The sequence below is a fragment of the Manis javanica genome, chromosome 7 (genome assembly GCF_040802235.1).
Source record: "Manis javanica isolate MJ-LG chromosome 7, MJ_LKY, whole genome shotgun sequence".
NCBI lineage: Eukaryota > Metazoa > Chordata > Mammalia > Pholidota > Manidae > Manis > Manis javanica.
The window spans coordinates 31,952,381-31,964,259 of record NC_133162.1 but is presented as its reverse complement, the minus strand read 5'-3'; the positions used below and the strand labels follow the sequence as shown (position 1 = coordinate 31,964,259).

Sequence of the window (11,879 nt, the reverse complement as noted above, 5' to 3'; positions counted from 1 at the left end):
GAACAACTAGTAAGTAGTTCACCTATAAGAGCAGGGCAGGATCCTATAAGGAAGAGGGAATGGAATATGCAGAGGCATGAGACACGGAGCATGAGAAAAGGCTGCATGTGGAACAGGACAGGAGAGGTGTTTGGTTGGGAGGCTACCCTGCAAAAGGATTTCTGTGCTGTGCTAAAGATTTCGAATTTTATCTTCCTCAGAGATCGGGACCCATGATTTTTAAAGTACTGGAATAGACCAATGAGATTTGTGTGTCTGAAATGGGTTGAGAGCCATAAAAGGTAGGAAGTTGGTTAGCTTATTGCAAAAGGCCAGGTAAGAAATGATGGCTGGGAAAAAGGTTCCAGCAGAGGCCATGGGGCACTTTAAAAGGAGGGAGTGCTGACAACAGTTACTTCTTCAAAGTGGGAGGGTGAGAGAAGAGGAGGGGTACTTGGCAAATGTGATGGTGCTGCAAATACAGTGAATTGAAACATTTGATGAGAGCAGTTCTTAGGGGTGAGGGATGAGGACAAAGATATTGTTTTGAGCACTTTGGGTTTGAAGTAGAGTTGGGGATATAAAAGAATAAAACTGTCCTCCAGTTAAGTTTCATGTGGTACTTCAATTTTTAAGTCTCTCACGGTGGACCTGGAACAGATTAGGTGATTGTGGGTATAGCTAAAGCCATAAGGAACAGAGGCCTTCTCCACTGAGGAAATGCTGTTCTAGTTCTCTTAAATCACACAGCACCTTAAGGTAATTGCTTGTCTGCCTTCCCTGCTACAAGATAAGCTCCTGAAAGCAGGGAAGTATATTCCTGGCATGTAATAGACATACACTAAATATTTGATAAGTGAATGAATTTAACTTCTTTGGGCTTAGTTTTCTCAAATAAGAAATGGGCTAATAACACTGTAGCTGTCTATTCCATAAGGTTGTTAAAAGGATCAAATATGGAAATCCTTTAAGATTGTACAAATATTTTATTATTATTACAAATAAGGTTTTTTACAAAAAATTAAAGTATCATTGATATACAATCTTATGTTGGTTTCAAATGCACAACATAGTGGTTCAATATTTACCCATAGTATCAAGGCCTCACCTGCTCCAGTTCGGTCACTGTCCATCAATGTAGTAAGATGTTACAGAATCACTAACTGTCTTCTCTGTGCTGTACTACCGTCCCAGTGGCCAACCTATGCTGTGACTGCGAATTATTGTGCCCCTTAATCCCCTTCTCCTTCCTCCTCCAACCTCCCCAACCCCTCCCTCTTGGTAACCACTAGTCCCTTCTCGTGCCTATGAGTCTACTGCAAAAAAATAACAGCTTTTGAATTACTATTTTACTATTAATTTATTCTACTTTACCAATGAGAAAGGAATGGGATAGCTGAGTATGGATTAGGATAAAATCAAATACCAGAAATGTAAGCTAGTTTGCCCCTTCACAGAAATCAGGGAAATAATTCAGCCATGTTATCTTCCCTGCATATGATTTTTAAAACCTGATTTTTTTTTTATTTGAGTTATTTAGCTTTTGTGTTAGGCAAATGGATATGGGGCTGGGCATGAACAGAAAGCCACACAGGAAGCAGACTATTTAGAATTGGTCTCTACGAATGGAGGATTGAGGACTGCTTTTTTACATGCTATAGAGTACTAGATTTAAGTTATCTTGGTCTCAAGTTAATTATTAATTAACAAGGCAATTTGTTCGGAGTAACTTACAGTCTCCAAGAGCAGGAGGTAAAACTGGATCTTATAATAGGTGGGTACAAGGAACTGGAAGTGGAGAACCAAGACTATCCCTTGTCTTTGGGTCTCTTATTTATATTCTGCCCATCTGCTTCTTTTCCCCCCCTTTAAGATAGACTTCATTTGTGTACATCTTGGTGGAAAACAGCTTTCTCAGCCCTACAGTGCCCTCAGTTAGTGCCTACTCCTGATGACTTCTAGTCTTGGTCTCAGTTCCAAATTTCTAGAAGAGAACATATTAGCGGTCTAACGTGGGCCATCTGTGGCAGGGAGAGGAGGGGTCATGCAGGTAACAGGAACCGGGAGGCTGGGCCCACCCCTTCAGCAGAGCTCTGAGTGATGGGAATTCTTGACAGGGAATGGCTAGCTTGGTACATGCATTGGCAATGACAGGACTTAAACGAAAGCAGTTTCATCCATACTATGCAACATCACTCTGTAGTTTCACAAACAAGGCTGCCCATCAGAAGTACCAGGAAAGCTTTTAAAAAATACAGACTCTTAGAGACTTTTCTTCCCACCAGTAAATCATAATCCCTAGGGGTAGGGCCCAATCAGTATTTTTATGAATTCCCACAGAAGATGATGACATGACTGGTATTTAGAACCTCTACTTTAAAAGACAGGCCCAGCATGATAAACAAATACCTCAATAGAAAAACAGGGAGGTTCTTTACAGAGAGCAAATAGTTTCTTTAAAATGTAGTTTTATTTTCTCGGTAAAAATCAGAAATGCTTTAAAAAAAATCACCATTTTTGACATGTTAGACTTCCAGACCTTTTGTCTGCCAGTACACATGTATAAACATTTTTTGTTTAACAAAAATAGGATCACAGAGTATATGCCTTATCTTGTAGTCTGTTTTGTTCACTTAAAAATAGATCACGAATGTTATCCTATGGCAATAAAGGCAGGTCTACTCAATTTTCAGTGGTTGTACAAAATTGCAATCTATAGACATATTTATTTAACTAATCTCCTTTTGTTGGACATTCTTCCCCCTGGCCCACTGGACAATGTCTACTGAGCAGAATTGCTGGGTCAAAGTTCATGAGCATTTTTAAGGCTTCAAATACATGTTATTACATAGCTACCTGCCCTTCTCTCCAAGTTTCTACCAGTTTGTATTCCCATTAAAATATTTGAGAGTACCTCTGTCCACACCTGCCGTGGGCTGGCTGGGATTTTAACTCAGTTTTATCCAAATTGTACATACCCCTTTACAGTAAAATTTGCTCTTAAACTGAATACATGAATACAATAGAGGCCTTTTATGTACTAAGTTAAGTTACCTGTATAAATAAAGGAAGGGAGCTAAGAAGACTGCATTACTCTATAGATGTTTAAAAATGTTTTGAAAGTTTGTTACAAAGACAGTGACTAGAGATTAAGTCGATCATAAAATCTTACCTAAGGTATGTTAACTAGCTGTGTAACTGGAAACTAGGTTTATAGGCTAATGAAATTAGCAGAGGGATAGAGAGGAAAAGAACCCTTGAGGTATTCCTGCCTTGGAGGAACAGATGCGCTGTTTTCTGATGTAAGATCTCACACAGTACAGTTTATAAAGGCCTGGTAGATCATAATGAGGTATCATTCATACCCACTAGGATGACTAACATAAAAAAGGACAATCAAGTGTTCACAAGGAGGTAGTGACATTAGAACCCTCACACACTGCTGGTGGGACTGTAAAACTGTGCAGCCTCTGTGGGAAGTTAGTTTGGCAGTTTCTCAATAAATGAAATACAGAGTTACCGTATCACTTAGCAATTCTACTCCTAGGTATATATTCAAGAGAAATAAAAATGTAAGTCCACGCACATAAAAAATGAAGTACTGATATATACAACATGGATGAACCTTGAAAATACCATGCTAAGTGAAAGAAGCTAGACACAGAAGGCCACATACTGTATAATTCCATTTACATGAGATATCCCGAATGGGCAAATTAAGAGACAGAAAGTAGATTAGTGACTGCTAGGAACTAGGAGAAGGGAAATGGGAAGTGACTGCTAATTGGTATGGCATTTCTTTTTAGGGTAACGAAAGTGTTCTGGGATGAGTGGTGATGGGTGTGTAGCTCTGAATATACTCAATTACTGAACTGTATACTTCATAAGGATGAATTTTATGGTATGTAAATTATATTTGAGGTTCAACTTTTTGGTAAAGGTATAGAATGGTTTTCTAGCTCTTGGGCATGGAAATAAGCATTTGAATAAAGGAGTAGAAGGACCAGATTCTGGAAAGGACTCAGGCTGTTGGGAGTGGTTGAGATGTCTCCTACTCTTTAATTTAGGATAAGCTGTCATGTAAGTTTATTTCCCATTAGGAATCCCAAGACAGAGAACCTAAATACTCTAACAGCTTTATGGTCTGTTTTAATGTCTCCTTGGAGGCAGGGTTGCTGAACTGTAATGTCTATGTAACAGACCAGCGGGAACTGTGCATCAGTTTCCGAGCTTCCAACTCCTCTTGGGCAGTCTCCCTGGTACATAAGCACTTCCTCCTAGTTTAGTAGTAACTGCTACAAGAACTTTACCACTTTCTTTCAGGTTTTGTTGAGGTACTTTGGAATGGGGCAAAATGATAAGCCTATCAGAAATGGCATTTACAATCATTATTTTCTGCTCATAAAGCAGGGTTTATTGTAACTAAGCACATGCTTTATTAAAAGACAATTTTAGATTCAGATCATTAATGTGTTATGGAAAAAAACAGACTATCTCCCAATTCTATTTGCCTGGCTTTCAAGTCCCCATATGATGAACTCCCATCTTATTTATCCCATTTTAGCACCTGTCCTGCCCATTCAGTATTTTTTACTACAGTCACTTCAATCTCCCAACCCTTTGTCCACACAAGCCCCCGAGACTTCACTCAGATGTCTTTGGCTCCTGGGACTACCTCATCCTTCCCATTCCCTCTCCCAATCCTACCCATCCTGCCACATTCAGCTCCAATCCCAACACCTCCTCAAAGGTTGCCCCTCACTAATCTAGGCTACACTGATTGTTTCTCTGAACCAATGCGTCCCCTGTATTATATGTCAGTCTTCCCCCACTACGTCAGCTTGCTGAAGGGCCATACCTTACAATTCTGTGTTTCACAGAGTATGTGATCAATACTATTTTTACTAGAACTAAATATCCTATTATATCCTGTTTTTAATAAAGGGGACTTAAAAGTTTAAGACAATTAGATATGATGCATCTTCCATCAAAATTTCTTAGTTACAAGGAGAGCATAATTCTGCCCTAGGCCTAAACCTTTTTATGCTACCTGTTTGCCAAGTTTTCTATCATAATTCATAACCCTCCACCCAAGAATGATAATAGGAAATTACCTTTTTAAGTAGTCTTCTCTGCAAGACAGAAGCACTGAGTTGGCCATGCTGGTAGGGGTCAAGATGCGTACAAGCACTGCCTTTGGCTAAGAAACAGATCTCATGCTGGTGACTCAAGTCAGTGCCACAGAACAGAGGTCTTCAGGGAGTGTGATTTCCCAGGAAAAGAACTCAAGGCCCTTGATTTGAATGCTATTATACTGTGCATGAAAAGTTTTCACTTTTTAAAAAAAACCTCGCACACACACAGAAATAATCATGAGGCAGACCACATGTTAACTTCTGTGTGCTGCTGGAATTAGTACCATAAAGCTCTATTTAATTTTTCTTTACCACAAAGGAGTGAGGAAAGAGCAGAAATGAATGGTAGAGCCACCTGCTGGTAGAAAAGGGGGCTGGGTTCCACATTCATTTGGAAGTTGAGTAGAAAGAATTGTTCTGCACCCTCACACCTGGACAGAGGGAGTAGGGAGGAGCCAGACAAAATGTAAAGCCAGCAGTTTTCTGTCAGCCCCTCATGTCCAGTGGGCAGCAGTCCCTGAGTTCTCCTGGGGGCAGCTGGAATATGTTCCTTTTGTTGCTGGGCCCAAGTGTGCCTGTGAGCAGATGGATGAAGATCTTGCAAACTTTTATTCAGGCAAAACACCCCTGAAAGGCTTGAGGAAGCTTCTTTACATTCTTTGCTGCTCAAGGAGGGAACCTTAATGGGTATCTGGCGGTCTGCACAGTCCTATGATGAATAAGATATTTTTATTGCTTTTCTAAAATCCATTTCCTATGCAAAGATTCCTCAGTTAGGTTCTCTGTTATCCCAATTGTGCTCCTCTGGTCATGAGGGGGTAAGGACCTATTTAGCCAAGGTAAGTAGGCTGCCTCAGAACTTCCCATAGGGAACACTGAAATCTGATTCTTCTTTTTTCACTTAGTCTCTAGGTTGAGAACTCTAAGAAGTAAGAGACACAGGATAAGGATGGGAGAGACTGAGCCTTTTTGAGACTCCACTCCTCTGCTGAGTGCCACTTTGAAGGGAAAGAAGAAGTCGAATGGCAATTTCCAGCCCATTCTGGGTTGGCCTCTTGGAGGCTCTGGCTTCCGGGTAACGTCCACAAAGGTCACAGCAGTTGTCAAAGATACTTCTGTTACTTGTTGGAAATCCTGCAGGAATAAAGTCTGTAACAGGTCAGGATTTGGTACCCATTCAGAGCCCTCCAACTTGACTGTTATCACTACTTTCTCTGAAAAAATACCAAAACCAAATTGTTTAAGCAAGATAATACCTTTTTCGCATATAGGTTCTATGTAGTTCTCCTTCTCTGATACACAAGGAAAGAATTTCTTAGCAGCAGTCCATGACAGTGAAACTATGAACAAGTATACCTATCTAAAGGCTGACTCTAGCTGCCCCACATCAGGGAGCTGCCTGATATCAGCGGCCAAATGGCAAAACTGCTGCTGCTACATGCTTAGCAGCTTTACCTTGTCAAGCCCAGAAGGCTCTGGGCTCTGAAACAGTACACATATACCAGTGGAAGCAGCAGTGGCAATTCTATTCCTTCTTCAATTACAGAAAAAAAATGTGAAACTTCATGGAAAAAACAAAAATTTCAGCAATGTAGATTTAAAAAACCCATCAGATCCACAGACTCTAAGACTTAGAAAGGATACTCCCAACCGTCCATCAATTCAAGCCAAATAAAAACAGATGCTCCCAGAAGAAGAGACCTTGTCAAGCAGACTCATGTATCTGATCTAATAGACATAGGTTTTGGTAAATATTGTTGTAGCTGGATGGCTGGAACATGTTTATCTAAAATGAATTCCTTTTGTTCTAACTCTGTGCTTACCAAGCACACTTCTGATTATGATTTTACAGTAAATAAAATCAAAATAAAATCAAAATATCTTGAACCAGAAATGAAGATTTTCTCCATTCACCTCCTTTACTCTGATGCCACATACAATCTGTGTAGTCTTTGACAACAGTCAATACCAGGCTCTGGAATATAATTTTGCCTGGAATAATCTTTCTAGATATATTTTTTTTAAGTGGGTCTGGGGCCAATGTTGTAATAATCTTGCATGTCTTATTAACTCTGGACCTTTTTTTTTTTTTTTGAAACAGTGAAGCTCATGAGAGACTTGGAAAGAATATAACTTCTGAGGAACTGAAAGAACCACATTCATTCCAAGGACAGCCAGCTTAGGCTGAAGCTGCCAAGGGAATCCTGTTTCCAGCCAGACATGAAGACTGGCTGAAACAAAAGTGGGCAAGATTTAACTTACAAAATGATTTATTGTTAGGTCTCTAATTTTTCCCTTTGGGGAGAGAATATATACTCAATTTTGGGGGTAAATCTTTGCAGTTGACATTATTGATGCATATTAATAGTGTTATTTAATCTCATTACAGAATGCCTGGTGAGCTGCATTGGCTGGAATTGACAGAAATATTTTGGGATGGGCAACAGGGAATGAATTTTTAGCCTCAGGTTCAGTGTTGGCTAGGAGTTGATTTAATTAATATGTGGTTCTGATTTGTCTCCTGGGGAGAAGGCACATTTTAAATTGCCTGCTAGCAGTCCTAGGAGGATATCCAAATGAGCTGTGGTTGGAATTGGGATGGTGGGCTCATGACAGAAGAACAGTTTTATATTAGGAAGCCCACGGCTGCATACCCAAGTCACATCCACCTACCTAATGTTTATTAGTAATAACGCTGATTATTATTTTTTAAATCTCTGTCTTTTAATTGGTTTCAAATTCAGGTAGGAAAAAGAGGAATGTTATTGGCTCCTTCAAACTCAAAGATCAGGCAAAGTTTGGAGGCTTGAGGTGAGCTTGTACCCAGAATTAACCTCTAAGATACCTATGAGCCCAAGAAGGCAATTTTTAGACCCATGTCTACTCAAATATAAATACATATGTATGTACATATGTGTGTGTGTATTTTTTTAAGTATACGGTGGTGTTTTAATGGCTGGGAAACCCTACATGATAAAGCTCCTTTTGAACTGAATTGTTTTTTGACTCACCCAGAATATAGGCTTATCAAGAGCTACTCCTGATTTGATTTTAAGTTGGCAATGTAAAGATGTCTCTTCCTTCTGTATCTCAAAAACCACTCCAACTCAGTAAGAAACAGATACAAAAACTCCATCTTCACTGAAATGGAGAAACATCACAATATGTGAATTTAGAAAGCAGACGGAAATAAAGTTTCACGAAGGAAATGAATTCCGAACCTAAAAGCCTTCAGAGACAAAACAGCATTTCTCTGCAGGGCCCTGAGGCTCAGTGACAGGGTACACAGGGAGGCGGGGTGGAGTGAGAACCTAAACGGCTACTGAATGATACTCCCTCAGTACAAACAGGCAAGTGCCCTGTCCCTACTTCAACAAGACACTGGGCAATTTAAACCAGAGAATTTTGGATTTAGGGACATTGGGTGTAAAGAAGGGCAGAATGAGGTATGTGACTAAAAATAAGGAAAATATTCTGTACAATGAAGTGTGTGTGTGTGTGTGTGTGTGTGTGTGTGTGTGTGTGATTATTAAGCATGTGATAACAATTGAAATTTCTCAGAACCGAGTTTACAAAATAAAAAACACCATAGATTGTTTGGTATAATGAATAAGAAAAGACCTACTCAAGGCATAATGTTGTGGAAGTTTCAGAGTACTAGAACCAAAAAGATCTTAAAATAGCTTCTGAACAGCACTATTGGAAACCAGAAGACAATGGAATGATGTCTTCAAATTGTGAATGAAAATCATTTTCAACCTAGAAAGTTCTCCCTACCCAAATGATAAATCAATATCATGATGATGGTGGTTGAATGAAGTTTTATCTAAACATAACTAAAGAAAAAAGGGTACTTTACATGTACCTTTTTTCCCCCAAAGAGGTTATTAGAATTTGAACTCCACCAAAACAAGAGAGTAACCAAGAGAAAGGAAAAAGGAGCATCCAATAAACAGTGACTGTGACACATGTAAGACACAAGAGGAATTCCCAAGGTGACAGCCAAGTTCTATAATGGGTGCTGAGCAGTGACCAGCCCATACTACGTCAGGTGATGGCGGTCTCCACGAAGAAGACATGCAGGACAAAGTACAACCAATAACACTGTACAGCAAGTTCAACCATTTGGAAAACTTATTTGAGAGTAATTCTACAGAGCTATCAGAAAGCATGATAAGTCTTAGCCTTTAGCTCAAAGAAAAGTGAAGAAATGAAATGAGATCATTATTCACTTCAGGAAGAATAAAAATTTTTATAAAAATTTAACTACTTGGCTCAGCATACTTACATAAACATAATAATGAAACACTGGATACTGATTTAATGAAATATTTTGATGTAAACACATTGGGAGAGTGGTGGGAGGGGTATAGGAGGAGAATAATAGAGCTAAATTACCTACCAAAATAGGGAGTCAACAGATGACCTATAAACTCATGACTGAACAGGTAACAGCACAGTATTGCTTAGAAATCGAGGTACTACCAAAGAAACAGAAGAGTTAAAAAGGTAATTCGGTAAAAGCAGGATGGTGACAGAGGATAGAGGACTTTATATTTTGTTAAAAGATCCTCTTTTCTGGCATTTAAAAAATTTCAAAAACCATGTTTAAAAAAAATAAATTACACAATTATTAATTAGCTTGATAAATTATACCTTTATCTAGTACTGGATTAACTTGTCAAGTAACTCTGAAATATAAAATAGGCTTCACAATCCCAATAACTTGTGTTGTCCCAGCGCAAGGGAAAGGAATGGGGTTTTCATAATCCTGTGCCCTTGGCTCACTGGCTGAGGGCCATCTGGGAGATGGCACAGTTCCAAGCACTTTATAGACAAATTGGGTTCTAGTAGTTTGAGGGCAGCCTTCCAAAACAGATACAACAAAACGTAAGGGGAAGAAAACCTCAGGCACACCCACCAAATCGGAAAAAAAAAAAAAAGGGTGTGTGTGTGTGTGTATGTGAAAAATACCTTTGTAGGTTACTACAGAAAAGCAAAATCACATTTGGTAATCAGCAGGGTATCTATCACATATAAGATAAAAAAGAACTGAATGTATTGCCCGAACTAAAAACCTATCCATTATTCTTGACTAATTCACCCTCAACTTCCATGTCCAAGCAATGAAGTCCTACCTATGACAACCTTAAGTCTCTGAACTCTGCCACTTCCTGCAGCTGGCACAGCCCTCACCTGGGCTCAGGCTATGAGAATTCCCTGGTGAATTTCTTTAACAGTATTTTCAACTTCACCTCGATATTTTCCCTCATGTTCCATGATGGCATGGACAATGTCTATCTTGTATACCATGCTATACCCAGCACCAAGCATGGTACTTGGCATAGAGTAGGCATTTAATATTCTTTTTTTGACAAAGGAGGTATTTTTGGAGACAGGGAACTAATATAAAGTAACAAGAGATAATAAGTCACAAGGCAGAAAGTATTCCACAGCTGTTTAACTCAGCAATTACAGATCACTTTGACCCATTGTCCTTCCCATCACACTAACTAGGATTCCTAAAGGTTGTTTCATTCATTCACTCATATTTTTATTTATTAAATAACATTTCAAATGAAATGCTTATTCTTTGTATATTAAAGATATTGCCTCAATAATTGTGTGGATGTTTGGGACAAATGCAGTCTAGCAGATAATCCATTAATTAAAAAGAACCTGAATGCACTTGCCAGGTCACTGGTTAACATTGAATGCTATTAGCCCATTTTAGAATCTGTTTTATTATCACATGAAGAACAAGGTCTTTAAGTTCAGTGTGTTATATATGAATTCTGAAGTCTAAAGTTTTTCTATTTGCATTTAAGTTACATATAATCAAAATTAGAAAATTCACTGTTTAGCATGTGTAGCAAGAACACTGGTGAGAAAAAAAACCCCTCATCTCATTTCTTTTCTCAAGACACATAGCCAAAAGGCACATAGCCAAGTCAGCACATTTCTTTACTATGGATCCAGTTCCGTTATGTGTGGCTGATTTATTTCTACCTTAAACTATAATATTTTATATTTACTTCAGAGATTACTGCTTTATTACTTTTAACACTATGAAGTTTAAAGAATTTATCTGTATCAATTCTGTTTACATGCAGCAAAATCCTTTGTCCCCAAGTAAGATTTACTTTGTAACAACATGAAAAGTTTGGCTTAGGTTTTGTTTGTGTTTGGTAATAAGAAGTACACCTTATATATTGCTGTATTACATCTTTATCATCAATTTTTAAACCATTATATGTTAATCCTTTATGTCAAATCATTACAAAAGAAACCTATCATTATTAGGGAAAAAGCTTAGGTATATATTTTTTAGCTACATATTTCAGACTGAACTAGAACAAATTCATATTTGGTTCAAGTACGTAACACATAACTGAGCTTTAAGAGTTCTTTATTCTACATATGAAAACTTTGTCAGTACATGTATTGCAAATACTTTCCCCTAGGCAGTTGCTTTTTTTTCTTTCATGTTTCTGAAGTATCTGTTTCAATTTTTTATGGAGGTATAATTGATATATAAAATACATACATCTTAAGTATTCAGTTTTATGAGTTTTGACAAATTCTCTATGCTATGTAGCTAATGCCCAATACAAGAATTTGGAATATGTCCATTCCAGAGTTCTTTGTGCTTCTTTCCAGTCTATTCCCTGTTCTTCTCCCAGAAGCAATCACTTTCTAACTTTTATCATTAAAGATTAGTTGCTTGTTCTTATACTTCATATAAACAGAACCTTACATTAGATA

General features: G+C 38.3%; 1 protein-coding gene across 7 annotated transcripts in view; it reads right to left on the bottom strand.

Moving 5' to 3' along the window:
• Positions 1–2,430: 2,430 nt before the first annotated feature.
• The window catches only part of TCTN3 (tectonic family member 3), a 28,855-nt gene continuing 19,406 nt past the window's right edge, over positions 2,431–11,879 (bottom strand). For 2 of the 7 annotated variants that reach the window (XM_037015757.2, XM_037015759.2), the window contains one exon: positions 2,431–5,823. In XM_037015757.2, coding sequence (XP_036871652.1) covers positions 5,392–5,823 — 432 coding nt within the window. In that variant the 3' untranslated portion in view covers positions 2,431–5,391. Of the gene's footprint in view, positions 6,264–11,879 lie in introns of all 7 variants that reach the window. The other 5 variants (XM_017656825.3, XM_017656824.3, XM_017656827.3 and 2 more) reach the window with 3 other exon arrangements.